Source organism: Numenius arquata, chromosome 6, assembly GCF_964106895.1.
Source record: "Numenius arquata chromosome 6, bNumArq3.hap1.1, whole genome shotgun sequence".
NCBI classification, from domain to species: domain Eukaryota; kingdom Metazoa; phylum Chordata; class Aves; order Charadriiformes; family Scolopacidae; genus Numenius; species Numenius arquata.
The window spans coordinates 45,315,968-45,332,158 of NC_133581.1; the positions used below are offsets into that span (position 1 = coordinate 45,315,968).

Consider the following 16,191-nt stretch of genomic DNA (forward strand, 5'->3'; position numbering starts at 1 on the left):
ACTTCTGAAACTGACAGAGCATAAACAGGGGAAATAAAGCTAGTTTTGTATCTTGAATGAGTCAAAAATATCTGCTGTCTTAACTTCAATATGCCAGTGCATAGATAGATCCATAGGATCTGTAGAAAAACACCTTTCGAAATGCCTGAACAATACTCTGTTCATAAGTAAGTGGCTTCGGCCTTTTCCTCTAGACATTTAAATTTAAGTACAGATTTACTACCAGAAAGTTGAAGGGGGAAACAGTATGAGGTAAAAAATTTGGGATGTTCCTAAAAATCAAGTAATGAAAACTAACTCCCAAAATGCCCAAATCAATAATTCTTACTAATCAACTAATAGTCAAAAATAAAATAAAAAAGAAAGAAGAATCAAAAGCAAGACCAAGTTTTAATTTTTCCTGCACAGAACACTGTCCAGGAACCAGAGGCATGCAGTCATAACATTTAACTGCTGTAGTCTTTCATGCCAGATATTTTGGTTCAACTGAAGAGCAAGTGTGTTCAATTGAGATTAAGTATTACAGATTTTCTTCCCCCTCCAAAGAGGTGATCCAGGGAGGATCACCCAAATAACTTTGCTCCATCAAAGATTATACACAGTTTCCATGATAAGATAGTCTTCAAATGTTTACATTCTTTCTCCTTTCTGTGGGCTCTGCTGTTAATATTTTCAATAAATTTTGTAAGTAAACAGGGGAAAGGTTTGTTGGTTTGGGGGGTTTTTGGTTTTGTTTTTTTTTATGTTGGATTCTTTTGGTGATGAGGGTATTAAATGCCAACACTATTACAAACACACTGTGCTGCTCAGAACACAATGAAAATACCTCATACAGCACAAAATTGTATTTTTTGGTATTGCTGATGGGCCTGTTCTGAGAAGATACACATTAAATAAGATTTAATCTGTCTACAATGTTTTTAAAAATGGTGTCCATACTGTTCTACTTGATTGCTAAACAGAAATAACCTGGCTTAAGAGAAGTCCCACTCATTTGCCACAAGCCCCTCTAGAAAGTACAAGAGTCCAAATCAAAATGTTTCTTTAGGTACTGAGCAGCTAATTCCACGCATAGGGTAGCATACCCAGGTCCTAGCTAAGAAGAAAGAACAGAAGGTTCAGGGATGAGGACTAAAATACCACATAATTAAAGAGCTATATTTTTTTTCCTGTGATGCCCTATTAGTTAGCATCTCTACAGTTTGTTTTATCAAAGCTATAGAAGGGGAGAATTTTCCCATAAAATTCAGCAAAGCTAAAACTACTCTTTCCAAAGGAAAATAAAGAACTTCATTTAGAAGGTGATGTTGCAACAGTGTCATAACAAGACACAGAGTGGAAAAAAAAAGATTATTTTTTTTCCTGTGGTGAAGCAAACAACTCAAATCAATGAAAAAGGCACTCACCTATAACTAAGTCCCTGGCTGACAGCAGCAGCAATGGGTTGGTGAAAGCCATTCCATACAACCTGAATCTTGTTGTAGATATGTTTCTGCTGCCATAATCCAACAGCCAAATAAGACCACAACATAAACAGAAATATACAGGCCTACTATAGGCTATGATACGATTGTGACCCTGTTAAAAAAAAAAAAAAAACAAACATTTGTTTCATTATTAGCAGGAAAAGTTGTTATTCTTCTGTTGCAGATAATTTTACAACCAAAATTAATCAATTCATTAATTAATGTACTGTCACCTCAGCACATCCTTAGGTTTTGTTCATAAAAATCTTTACTGCATTGCCTTACACTGATATAAGTCTTTTTTTTGTGGCTTTGATATTATGAAGACAACAGTTGGATTAAGTTAGACTAAGCTATAATTCACCCTTATTCTCTGTTAAGTTTTAAAATATGTTTCTTGCAATACTAAATGCCAGAGAAACTCTGTCTAGGCTTCATAAGCAAGAGATAATATATTAATTCTTAAGAAAAAGTTATTAAAGTTTATTACTCAGATACTGCTCCTGCTGCGAGGGAGGAGGAAAATAATCTGCATTTGTGTGTTCATTAAAACACACAACTTCTTACCTAAAATAACATGAATGACTTGCTGCAGAGGAATAATGTGTTTCATATCTAATTTAGGACAAAAATATTTTGTCTTGGCAACCCAGAAGATGCACAATAGAATATAAACATATTGTGCAACACTAGCACATTAACATTTCCATGCTCAAATGTTAATGCTCACTAAATCATTGCATGCTCAGCTTAATAGAGTGAAAAAATAAGGCTGTGTGCACACTAGGACAACTGAATGTTCTACACAACCAGAATAGAACATCAACGCCATGTCAGTTCATACCAGCATAGTAAATTACAGCATTAAGAATACCTTTCAGTTTAATTGCTTGAATACTAAAGATTCATCACAAAATGATCATCAACATTCATCATGATATGGCTCTACAGCAGAAGCCAGGCTTAAAGCAGGGAGGACATGATTTGCTAAATACCAACAAAGCATATGGGGGGGGGGGGAATAGTATCAGTTCCCTTCTCACACACTAAGACAACATCCACCTCTTGTGCTTTATGAGAAGGTGCCTAAAAAAAGTTGAAAAAGATCAAACCAAAAAGATCACTTCTATGTGTAACTTCTACATCTGCAGGGTTAGTACAGTGGCACATGCCCAGAACTTACATGTCGAGGGGAAGAAGAATCTGGCTGAACGCTCTGAAACCAAAATGTAAAGAGGAAAGTTACCCAATCTACAGACAAGTGCATTTACCTCCCCCCCGCCACACCTTCTTGATTAAGTTCTTCTAGTAGTATCTACAATTAGTTTTACAATTTTCAAGCCACTGCGCAGCTTTTAAATAGCACAATGTATTAAACAGTAAAACCTATTAAACAATAAAACCTGTTCAAAGAGTGCATGTCTATAGCTAAAGTTTAAAAAAAAACAAACAAATTTGTAGAACTTCTACCAGTTTTTTTAAACACATGTTACGCACTTTAATTTTGTATCTAATTTTCACCCTAATAGTCTAATTATAAGGAAATAAACAATTGTTCTTAAAATACCATTAACAATTTTCTAATAAAAAATAAGATTCTGATTAAAAATATGCTTAGATATAATTGTTTAACATGAATGCATTGACATGTATCCACTTGAAAAAAACCCCAAAACAATATAACTTCCAGGTTTAGTTTATAGGCTGTTTTCAACCAGTAAGAACGTGCTCCTCTTTGGAAAAACAAAAAGTGCATGAGAACAACAAATAAAGAGTTGTTTAATAAACATTCACTAGAACCCTTCTAGTGAAGTGACCTTGTATGACCATCTATCAAACTTCCCATGAAGCTGAAGTTTACTAATGTCTTTTTAAATGATAAACATACAGTTTTTTCCTTAAAGCTCTAACCAACCTGCAACACCCAACCGAAGTCATTTCTATTGTTGATAGAAAGTGAGGAGTAATTAAAATACCTTCAACAGCGAGTACTGACAACTGGCTATTACCAGGCAGAACTGGAAGACCCAAATATCCTTGAAAAAGCCCTCTATAAGAAGTACAGAGCCCAGAAATGCAACTAGAATAGCAAGGATGACAGCTAACACGTTTTCAAGGATCTCACGATTCCTGCATTAGATGGAGAGAAAAAAAAAACAAAAGAAGAGAGAGAATTAAAAGCTAACTAGGTATAGACAAAGCTGCAAAGGAACAGTTAGGGTCAGAAATTACCGAGAGTTATGCTTCTGGTAGCAAAGTAGTTAATAGATTTGAACTTGCATGGACTATACTAGCACACTGTCTTTTAGCAAAGCTAGGAGCTACCAGGATTTCAATGATAGCTGAAAGCAATTAGTATCTTATGGAATTGAACTTTAAACAGCAGAAGATAACTTCAGCAGATAACTTCAGAAATAATACAAATGCTCAAACAGAAGCATGGTCTGTAACACAATTCTATATTCAAGAGCCACACAGGATGATTACAAGCCTATGATAAATACATGCATGATAGCTTATCGGTATATAATCTATCATTCATGATTCTGTACCAGAGAAACTAAAAATACTCTCACTTGGCTAAGATACACCAAGTGGCATAAAGAGCATTCCATATGATATTGGTAGTGCTTAAGAACAGAATTGATAGTATTTCTGCCTGGACAAAATCACTACTATATTGTCTATCTCAAGGAAGTTCACTACCAAAATTTAAATACTTCATATATTCCAATAGCTGGTAACAGTATTAGATGACCCTTTGGAAAAACGCTTTGAAACAGCAGGTAAAATCTCTCTACTTGCTGAAATAATTTAAGTGTACACCAGGTTCTAGACCCTTTTAATTGGTTTTTCAGAAAAGGTTTATTTTTCACTTTAAATATTAGCAACAAATCTCTCTTTTTGACCGTTCAAACATGTTATCACCCAACCTGGGCAAAATGAGGTGTTTGGTTGGTTCCCCCCCCCATTTTCAGCATTGCCGGAGAAGGGAGAGTAGCCTTCATTATTTTAGAAAAACTGCTTTTCATATTATTCTTTCGTCTTTCAGAGTACAGTAAATAAATGTAATTCTCTAAGGATAGCTTTATCTGTATTACAGCTTAGTTACCATTTTTTAATCTTTACTTTCTGAGGTCTAGTAACACACAAGGATCTCACCTATCAAATAAAGCCAGAAGAGTTAATCTATCAAAATTGATGCTAATCCAAAGCTTAGGCAGGATCCAAAAGCGATAGTACTGCTTGACTTTTTGAGCTGCTTCCTCTTGAGGTTGCATGTGGTCCTGAAGGTCAGGACTCAGGTCAATGTCTTGCTGCTCCAGCAGATCTGTATCCATGGTTAGCAGCCTGTTCAACCTGATCTGAGGAAGAGAAAGCTAAAAGAAAGTCAGTATTAACAAAAGCTCATTTTTATTATATCACTGTATTTTACTGAAAACTGCTTTGCAAAAAATTGCTAGAATTATAACTTTTCAAAAGTGAAACTGAGTAAGTTAAACACTGTCAGTTCTCAGGCTTCTACTTACATTTCCTGTCCTTATCATAGCAAATGAATAGCACCAGCAGCAATAACAGTTTGCATACAACACAACTGCTTGGCATTTTAGCATATGCCTAATTTCAAATGAAGTATGAACATGTCTTCCAAGCACATTATCCCATTCACTCTGAAAACTTCAAATTTGAAGACAAGTAAACTGATATGTGAACAGGAATAACATATACTACAAGAATAATCCAACTCTGAATGTAAATAAATTACAACACATTTCTTATAGTCAGCTAATGTGCATGCACACCCATGCCCAATGGATGCTGTTGCATGACAAAGCAACATATGCGTGCATCAGTGGTCAAATCCAAACTCACTACATTCAAAATGTATGCAGAAACAAACTAAAAAAAGCTCTGCCCTAACTAGTCAAATACTATTTATGACTGACTACATTTCTCACATATTTTGTAGTTTGTCACTCTAAAGTTCTCTTGAAATCACAGTAATACTAACAACCATAAAGGACATTTAAGGAGAGCACTCAGAATGTTACTACAGGACAGTATGTATGTAGTAACCCACTTTACAGATTTCATTAACAGGTCATTAAGCATCTTATTGCACTGCCTTTATTCTCAAGCTATACCATTGTTAAAGTGTGATTTAATGAAAAATCTTCACAATCTTTTAAGGCGAAGAGCAAAATTTAAATACTCATGTCACCTTTAAGTGTCAAAATGATAGGGTTTTTGGTGTTGGTTTTTGTCATGGTGTTGTGGTTTTGTTGGTTTTTTTTGTTTTTTTTTGTTTTTTTACAATTATCTTGAAGTTTAACATTTGATTTCAAGTTGTTGAAATTTTTTTTCATGACTCCTTAAAGCATCAGCGTACTGCAACTATGCTGAGCCAGCTTTTCCTTCCTAGAAAAATACTAACAGAAACAAGCACAAACACTCCCTTTCTAAAGGCATTTCAAAAATACAAAACATACTATCTAAGATAAGCTGTGTCAGAAGACAGGGTTTTTTTGACAACTTAAAAAAAAAATTCACCATAACATAACATCCATAGCACTAATAATAAATTTCAGTGGAAAATTCCATTTAGGCACATGTGCTAAGACTTTACAAGTACGAGTTTGCCTTAAACAGAATCATTCCCTCTAATGGGACCACACTGGAAAAACAACAGCGCATACGAGGTAATGCAGCCTCTTTTTTGAACGCTACATTTTCAAGGGGGATGCTGGAAAGCAAACAAATTTCCTCTGTCAGACACCAGGTTTGAAGAGCACATTCTTGATGAAAAGCACAGTCAGGCAAATGGAGGTCTCTTGCTCCTCTGCCAAATACTGAATCCATATTTAATTTTCCCTCTTGATTACTTCATTAGGTACTTCAATATACTTGGCTTTGGTTTCCTAGCTTAAGAATCATGACCATTTGCACTGTCTTCATGACACAGCAATATAAGGCTTCAGAATTAAGAGTACAGATATGTCTGGACTTGACAACAATATAAAAGGTTTGAGATCATAAAACTAAGGAATTCTAAAGCTATTTGCAGTATGAAGCAGTGCCAGCCTCTTGCCTTTTTTCCCCAGTCACTCCTTGCATATGCATTAAAAATTTGTACAGCAGACTAATGACAGATCTTTAAATTCCTTTCAGGAAAATTACTGAAGTTTCTCTTGGTCAGAACATGAATTTTATTCTTGCTGCTGCCTACTAATCTTAGTAATACACAGAAGGCAAACTGTGTCCAAGTTGCCCAGTAAATCTCTGTTAACCGTTACAAGGTATCTCAGAACATCCAATTTCCACGTGATTTATAAAATCAATATGCTTTAGATAAGAGGAAACCATTTACATTTAAATTTTCAAGTGCTATGCAGAAAGATGAATTTGTATGTATATACGAAGACACTGCAACAACAAATAAATACTTTATCTTCATTTAAACCCAGGCAAAAATCCTTTTTAAGAACAAAGAACTACCACATAGGATGATTAATCAGTGCTTTAAAAATGGAAAGTCTTCTGATTTTTTGCATGCTTTAAAAATAAATAAGAAAAAACTTACTAGATCATGTGGATAAAAGCGAACTGAGGTAGAACTCGATACGTGAGAGTCCGTGTCACTATAAGAACAGGGGAAAGACTTCAGATTATAAAACTACATTTTATTTCAACAGGCCACTCATTTTCTAGTGTCCCAAATTAAGCTTTGACTCTTTGCAAATTTTAATTAAAACCCTTCCTTTAAGTTTTTCCTTTAATTATATATTTTTAATACAAGTATCCACTTAGTCTTCTGTACGGTGGTAAATTCTGTAGCTATAGTAAATCAGGAGACTCTTGCCCTTGGTATAACTTTCTCAACACCTAGTCCCTAAAATGTCTAACAAGGATTATCATGATAGCAATTAATCCACTTGAAAAAACAAATATGTTCCATAATCTCTTAGCTACTGATGTGTAAACATGCATCACATCTCTAAAGGACTGCAGAGTCCACTATGTGTTTGCATACAGAGCTTTTGTTAATTCTATACTGTTTTTACCAAGGTCCCAAAACTGCCAAAAATAGTACATACTTAACACGAGTATACTGAGTTACTTAATCTTAGATTGCCTATAAAAAAAACCTTAACTTTAAATAAAACTCTGGTAAGAGCAAAATTACTTTGCAGTTTTCATTCATTAGAGATGAGGAGAAATTTCTCTTACTGTATGAGAGTCCATATCCAACCATTGCTTTTTCCCCAATTTTGGATAGCTTTTGCATGTTTGTTTTCCATGTAAATCACATGGCTGTAAGACTTGTATCAAATTTATGCAACTTTCCTTCAGTTTCTTGCCTTAAGATAAAAACAGTCTTTGTTATCAATTTTACTTCACTGAAACTCAAGTATTCTCTAAAGTCGAGATCTGATTATTTGGATGTGGCCAGTTTGTTCCTTCCATTAGCACACAGAACTTCCTAACAGCAGCCATCAGCAAAGCCATTGCATCTGGAACATGCAAGCAGTAGAGGCAGGCATCGGCAGCTTTGTGCAAGAAATACAGAACTTTTTCTCAAAGTTCAACTCTACAAAAGGCACTTGCACATTTTCACAAGAAAGATTTCAAGATGGGAGCTTTTATATTCATTACTCCATAATTTCAGTAGCTATTCCACCTATAGGTGATGGGAATTTGCAGCATTCAGCATGACACAATAGCTTCAGAGGACTTCTATGTAGTGAAGTGGATTGGGGAGGAGGAGGCCCGTGGGAAGTTTTAGATTGCTTTTCTCTCTGCTGCCTCCTGTCCCTTCAGAGAAAGAAGGGGCATCTTTCCAAGAGCAGATGAACTTTCCAGTATGTAGCTGACTATTTCAACTTTAAGTCAAATTTCAACCTCAGGCATGTTAACACTTCGATGTATTATTTCATGCCATCTATGAGCTTGAAAACAAATTTATCAGTTTACATTTGCTTCACAATTGGAAGTTCATTTGTAAATAAGTTAATAGCCATTATGGTCAACAGTCACCTACTTTCCCAAAACCTGGGTTAAATACTTTAAGAAAGGCTTTCTATAAGCCAATCAAAAATGCATTTGTCAAGTTCTCTGTTTGGACATTTATTGCTTAAACTAATAGTAGTCTAATTTTCTGAGATTTATTTAACTGGACCAGATTATTTATGCAGCTAGTGTCATCTTAGAGTAAAAATCATTTAGGTTTCAGAAGTATATGGCTAATACTTTATATTAATTTTTTGTAGTCCACACTAAATAACCTTTTAAAATTAAAATAAAAAAAAAATTTGTTGCAGTAAGACAAGAATCATCACTCTTGACTGGCCTTCACACACACCAGATGTTGGATGCTCTTCTTGCAGCTGGCTCAAAGTTCACAAGTGACATGTCGCAGCCCCCTGTCTCGTAGAGCGTAGAACTGAACTTACCTATTAAAGAAAAAGTCAAAAGCAGGTCAAAATTTCATAATGTTTCATCCTGGCACTAATTTCTATTTATTAACTTACAATAGATCAATTAAGGAATCTGTCGTGGTTTAGGCTGGGCTGGCCACCAACCGGATGACAGATGCTCTCATCTAAATTTATATCAGTGTCCGAATATAAAATGTGATTACACATTAATGTGTCATCAGTGCAGACAAGACATTAGCTACTCAGTTCTCTTGCATACAATTTTACATGACATATACAGTAAACTGCAATGCAGAATTAAATTTCAAGACTTTGTATTTACAAGAATTCACCATTAACACAACAGAAGCACAACGTAAGCCTTCCCCCTAGAGAATGAGGCGAAAAACTTGCCATGACCAGCTTTTTCAGTTTTTCCCCACCCCCAGAACAATAACTAGATCATACGCTATCAGCATTTAAGAACCATGGTATTTAGCTAAGGTAGTGATTCCTCAAGTGTCCTGAATAGAATTCTTTTGAGAGGCACATGTCTAATTGAAAAGAAACACAAAGAGTGAAAGAAGTGGCCAGAGATGCTTCTTAAGATATACCTCTAGAAAAACTAAAAAATGAATGTCAGGCAGAGATTTATTCTACAAGCCAGAAGCAAACGCTTCAGTGTAAGAACATAAGACTGCAAACTAATGTCTCAGATAAACCATTTGGAGTTACTGAAACTCCATTAACCGTAATTTCCTAAAGTTATTGAAAACTTTTTGAATGAACAATACCAAGCTATTCCTAAACATATAATTAACAAACAAGTAGCCAGAGACTATAACTCAAGTGATAAATTACCTTACTCACAATATGATGTTTTTACAGTGCCCCTCTCTCACAATAGTCTGATGAGAGAGATAAGCACTGTAATTTCCCCTGAAGGCCAGGTTCAATATATTTCAGCTCTGAATGCAGGGAGCTGATTTTGAAATTGTGATTTCACATGAAACGTTCTGCCAACTTTTCTCTCTCTTCTAGCTCAAAACCCCTTCTTAAGTCATGATGCAAAGCATGCAATATTTTAAGATCTGCTTTTAAAAAACAAACAAAAAAAAAGTAATCCCACTTTGGAGCATCTGAAGCAAAAACTGTATACACCTCTCAGCTGCATGTTTTGCAGCTCTTTCTTCTTCTGTTGATACAGGATAGCAAGCAGTCCCTGGAGAAATATCTAATGAGATCAGAGCTTCCAATCTTTCCCCTTTCTGTGAGAACATAACCTGCTTCTGATACCATGTTTTTTGATATAGTTTTTTTAAAAAACACACTATGATCCTACTCCAAACTTCTCTTCAGATCCACAGTCAGTTAAGTTTGATTTAGAAGTGTTTGAAAGCAAGAAGGTTAAAAACCTCGAACTGTCTGATTAAAACCAGTGAAACAAAGGAAAAATACTCGTATATGGAAAATATCTTCATAAAACTTTCTACCCTCAGAGGGAGCACTTCAGAGCAGAAAGACACATACCGCAGCTGTGCTAAGACCAACCATTCTGACAATAAGTCAGGTGCACAGTTCACGAGCCACGCACAGCCTGCGTCAGAGCTCAGTAACACAACAGCTCGCTCTCAATATTTAGTTACATCTGCTATAGGCATTTGTAATGAAATACAAGTAGAGAGCTCACTTGTTAGGGCTTTTTCCCCCTCAATAGTTAAGATTTTAATGAAGCACTTCAGTTAAATAGCCTTTGGTTTTTAATGCATTAGTGTAGTACACAGTTGTTACTGAAGTTTAAACTAGTGGAAGACATTAGGAATCTTCCTCCCCACAACTAATAAATAATCTCAGTTACGCAGGACTTTCTCAACTGTGTCAATAAAAAAAGAAAACTCAACAGTAAACATGAAGGCATTAGATAGCACACTTGAGGTTCTACTCAGGACAAAATTACACATAACTTATTACAGAAAAAAAAAAAAAAAATCTTCCATGCAAGCAGTCCTTAAAAGAGACAAGCAACTTTGGGTTAAGTTCTTCCTGGATCTGCTCTACTGAATTGAGAGACTGGAAATTAAACTTTCTAATTTTTAAATTGAGGAAATTCTAGTCACAGAAGTTAGAATATACTACTTGCAAAATATAACTTCCCATTCTCTTAGGCTGAGATAACATCAGATATATTTAAAAGAAGGTTACTGAACTGTTACACTCATGTCAAATGTCTGAAGAGGGACTCAAACTATGAAAAAAATTTACTATAACACACCTCACATTAGAAAACATCTACGGTTCCCTCACACCCAACTCATCTTTGAATCTGTTAAAATTCACTGCATTTGTGTTGTTGCTGTAACTACTGCCTAGCTGTGGTGGGATAAAACAAACCCGGTTAGCAGGTAGCAAACAGACAAAACACTCAATTCCAATTGCTCACATACAAGCTACAAAACAGACTCGGGTTTTGCCATACTTGCAATTCACCCCCCCTACTCATATAGGCTTCCTTCTGAAAGTTAGCTTCCTGCCTGTAAGCATGGGTTTTCAATAAAACAGAATTGCCTGCCACTCCACCTTTTTTGTTTTTTTTAAAAATCAAAGGACTTTCCAGAAAAGCCTCATCTCATCCAACATAGACAAGATGACAGGACCATCTAATGCTCTTGGGGATGCAAACCCTAAAATGTGACTGGAGAGTCTACGGCTGAGCTCCAAAGTCCGATCAAACAAGTATTTGTAAACTGTGAGAGATAACAGCAGCTTCCTCACAGCACTCTCAAACTCTAATGAAGGATCCCAACGTTCACAAGATGCAATACATATGGATATACCTAGCATTTTTAGTTACCCTAGTAATTTTCTCTCCCTCCCATTCCTAGCTCTCCCACAGCATTCTCTAAAATATTTTTTTTTAACAGCATCACACTGAAAAAGCTTAAGAAAGTTTTTTCTTTAAGGAAAAGAAGTTTTATTGAGTTGTGAACAAATGGCAGACTCCAACGTTTATTTTTCAAATTAAGAAATACAGTCAATAGCATGTTTGTCCACTAAACAGAAATGCTTGTAACTTCCTCCCTCCCCCAGAGGGAGAGCTATGAGTTTCTTAGCAAATTAAAGTCACCCAAACAATATTCTATTTAGATCAGGTTATAAAAGTAAGAAAACCAAGTTATTGACACTCAGGCACACAAATCCAAAATACATCTTGGTTCTGACATGAAGAAAGGAAAAGATGAATGCACTTTCTTTGAAACAAGTTTCCTTGTTTCAAAAGACAAAAATATCTCCTCATCAAGTCCAGAAACAACCACTTAACAGTTGACACTGTATGAACTGGGGTTCCCAGAGTTACGGGAATCAATAGAAGCTACAAGCTGATGAGCTTACCCAGATGAAACCTGGAAGACTTGAATGGCTGAGGATCCAACTAAAAGGGTGCTCTGATGATCTCCTCAGCCAAGTTATTTTCAGCACATTTCCCAGTTTTCCATCTAATAAATATTACTTTGTTTTAAACTTCTCAAACTAGTTCTGAAAATTGCTAACACTTTTTGACATGTTGAAGCCTACGTCATCATTAGATCATTTAGATATATTCATCTACTACTTACGACAATATTTTTTTAAATCCTACTCAGCAAAACCAACAACGCCATCAGAATTTGAGTACTGTGTAGCACGCAGGGAGCTCCATTTCCAAAGGCCAAAACTTTAACTTCAGCTGCAGTATAAAGACTTACAAGTTCTCAGTTAGAACACTTCAAAGTGGTTCATTTTTTATTTTTATATGAAGTTTATCAAAAGAGTAACTTAACTATTATGCAGAATTCTCCAGACTACAACAGGGATATTTTCAATAGGAACAGCGGGAAATGAGCATTTATTTTCTACTTGTACCTTTGAAAATACTCCCCCATTCATCCCAAATAAATGGGGGGAATTAATTAAGAAAGGGTATTGAGGAACTGATTCTAAACTGTTTTTAATTAAATAAGTGATCAGTGTATATATTTACATTTAGAGAAGAGTTTTTATATTCAAGATCATCCAACTGCCTTCATAAATTAAAATACTTCAATAAATCTGAAATATTATCACTTTCATAAGCGATACAACCAGAAGTCCAATGTAGCAGTGTAACTGTATTGAAAAGCTCCATATGGCCAGTTCTCTTCAATCACAAAAGCAGTATTCCTCAAAAAAAAAAAAAAAAAAAAAAAAAAAAGAGTCAAAAAACCACACATCATCCAGCTGAGGACAAGAGGCTGTCATTTCACCCCAGTTTCAGAAACTGGGCATTCGTTTTAATAACTCAGTACTTGATTTCCTAACTACTTCACAAATTGTAACACCTACAGCCTTCGCTGCAAGGACTGAAAAATCCCACCCATATCCTACATGTCTCAGGAATCAAGATACTGGTGAGAATAAGAGGCATCAGTACTGCCACATTGTGCTTTGAAGACTGTCATTCACTTAAGTCACAGTATGTGTTTTGTTGCTTTCTAGATTCCCATTATGTTAATCCTGCCTAGAAATCACGGCATTTGGTCTGTCACCTTTCATTTCTGTCCTGCATTCCTCCTATGAGTTACTTCATGTTTACTGCTCCACATTAAGCTCCTTTTTCATCCTTTCAAGTTCCTTCCTCCTCATAAAAAAACAATACAATTGATAAAAATCTTTCTACTTCGAGTCTGGAAGACTAAAGAAACTGCCTCAAAGCATCTCTTGCCTTCCTTTCAGGACAATGCCCAGGCAAAGATGACTGTATAGTCACCAGACTGGATGTAGGCTGGGTATAATACAAAGGAGGAACCTTACTGTAAAGAAAGCCACCAGAATCAAGTTCAGAGACACAAATCTTTAAAGCAAACAAAAAAAAAAAAATCACCACAAAAAAACTGTGTGTCTTGTTAAGAGCTACAGCTTGACATCAACACATAAATGGAAATAATGCTGAAGCAGATTGTGCACCGATGCACAAGAAAATAAGAAAGAGTCCTAAATGTGGGTGCTTTTAACATAAATTAACACATCTGTTTGTCTTCCAGAAGAGCTGGAACATGCTAATAGAATTTCAGTAAGAAAAGAAATTCTTGTGTGCATTATACGGAGATATATAATCCCATCCACTACATTTGTCACTTATATTTCCAGTTGCTGTAAATCAGGTTTTGTTTCCTTATCTTTTTCCCAGCCTCTGTTTTCAGTACTTTTTCTGCCCTGGGCAGTCACAGCAATTTCCACAGTGAGAGAATTGGTCTTATCACCTGCATTGCTTTGATCAGCATCAGAATAAAAGTTCAAGAAGAAACAAACTACTGCCCTTCCCCACTCCCAAACCATACACAATCTAAAGTAAAGTAACAGGGTCATCTTTCACTGTAAGGTATCTTGGGACAACGGGGCAAAACCAACAGCTGTTGACTTAAGGAAAACAGAGCAGTAGCGTTGTTTCATCCCTGATCGAGGATTAAAAAAAAAAAACAACCCACCAAGCACCACAAAAAACCCCGTACCATGTACCAGTTATAAGGAAAGATACTCTCCCTTCTTGTCAGGCCTGATAAAGGAATAACAAATGTGAAAGCTTGTGCCATTTTGCCAACTATTTCAGTCTAACAAAAGATAGTACCTGTCACACAAAGCTTGCTACACAAACTAGAAAAATTGATTTCCCTAAAACAAAGGCAGATCTTGCCTATAATAGCTGCTTTCACACATGAAATGTTTCTAAACAGATGCTCAGAGCTTCAAATCAGGAATAAATCCCTATTATACATCAGACTTAACTGAGCAGACCCTGAAAGTTTTGTGCTTCTTAAAGGCAATGTACTGCCCCATAAAACTAGAACCACAGTACACATAAAATTTCTGAAGACTCCAATATGCACCAAGTGCAATGAATACACCTTTTTAGAGAGCCTGATTGCAATGTTGACTTTCTTAAATTATGCACTTTGATTTCTACTACAGCATAGCAAATTCAGTTCTTAAATAACTCAGACTTAACTAGATTATGTATTGAATCTTGAATTCTATAAAACTTGACTGTAAAACTCAATGAACAAAATCCTTCAAATACAATAATGGCAGCTTTAAGAATAAATCTCAACATTAACTTTGGATAGATATAACCGGTATCCCTGAGTTTCAGAGTTATATTCCAGAATTTTTTTCAAACAAGAAATAGAGTCCTAATTAAGAAATCTATATTTTCATGTGAAGAGTCAGATACATGCAAGCATTTTTCTATCTAGAAACTAGTAGAGCCAGAGCCACAGACTCTAAAACAAAAATTATGAGATAAGCAGATTGTGTGGATTTAGCACAACTGTAGTTAAATTTTATAAGACACCTCAGAGCACATCAGGTTATTTTCAGTTTTGCTTATATTTGTTTTTTCCTTCTACTGCAGCTAGATGGTGCAGAACGGCAACTTGTTAGCTAAACTTATATTTAAAGGGGTATTACAGCCTGGTAACTCTTGAAGTCTTCCCCACTAACAGAATATGGTGACAATTCACTGATCTTTTAGTACCTGGTTACAGTTAGGCCTGAAATAAGTGTTTTGTCAGTGCTCTAAGCTAACCTGTACTTTTAAGTTATTACAGCTGACAGCTGCTCAAAATACTGTCACTAACAATTGTCAGTTGTAAAGATGTCCGATTTAATAATTTGAGGAATAATTCCATATTAATGCCGAAGTCCTAAGTAATTCAGGCCATGTAAAGATAGCTGCAAAGATCCCTGCCAGGAATTTTTCCACATCTGCCCCTGCATTACTGTGTCACAGCAGATCAGTCACTTATTATGACTATCATAACTTCCTTCTCCCTTGCAATTTTATTAGCTGCATAGAAGTTAATAGTAATGAATACCAAATAAAATGGACCCTGAAGAACTAAGGGGCACTATAAAGCTCCATGAAATGCTGGTATTTGATATAAAAAAGAGTCCAGATTTTCTTCCAATCTCAAACTCCTAAATTAAGGTGTACATGAAAAGTAAAGCACTCTTATTTACATGAGGATTTATTTTTTTAAACGGCAGCTAAGCATGACTCATCTAAAAAAGTAAGATCAAGAATTCTTAGGGACCATAAAAAGTACTTTTTTCAGGAATCAGAAGATCCCCGAAGCGGGTCTCAATCTCCGCTGAACTACCTGTGACAAGGCAAGAAAACTTAGGCATTACACACATCACATTGTTTAAATCACGAAAGCTCTCACACCATCACTCCTTGTAATCTACACATCCTTAGAGCATTTCCCATCGTGCATTGGTTAGAGAAAGTGCCTGGA

The 16,191-nt window shown here is 35.7% G+C and overlaps 1 protein-coding gene across 2 annotated transcripts in view; it reads right to left on the bottom strand.

The window, feature by feature from the left end:
- PCNX1 (pecanex 1) overlaps window positions 1–16,191 on the bottom strand; it is an 82,618-nt gene that overhangs the window by 27,964 nt on the left and 38,463 nt on the right. The window contains exons 7-12 of one of the 2 annotated variants that reach the window (XM_074148432.1): window positions 8,827–8,917; window positions 7,048–7,105; window positions 4,629–4,831; window positions 3,443–3,596; window positions 2,650–2,682; window positions 1,407–1,578 (exon numbers count right to left, since the gene is read on the bottom strand). In XM_074148432.1, coding sequence (XP_074004533.1) covers window positions 1,407–1,578; window positions 2,650–2,682; window positions 3,443–3,596; window positions 4,629–4,831; window positions 7,048–7,105; window positions 8,827–8,917 — 711 coding nt within the window. Of the gene's footprint in view, window positions 1–1,406; window positions 1,579–2,649; window positions 2,683–3,442; window positions 3,597–4,628; window positions 4,847–7,047; window positions 7,106–8,826; window positions 8,918–16,191 lie in introns of both variants that reach the window. The other variant, XM_074148431.1, reaches the window with a different exon arrangement.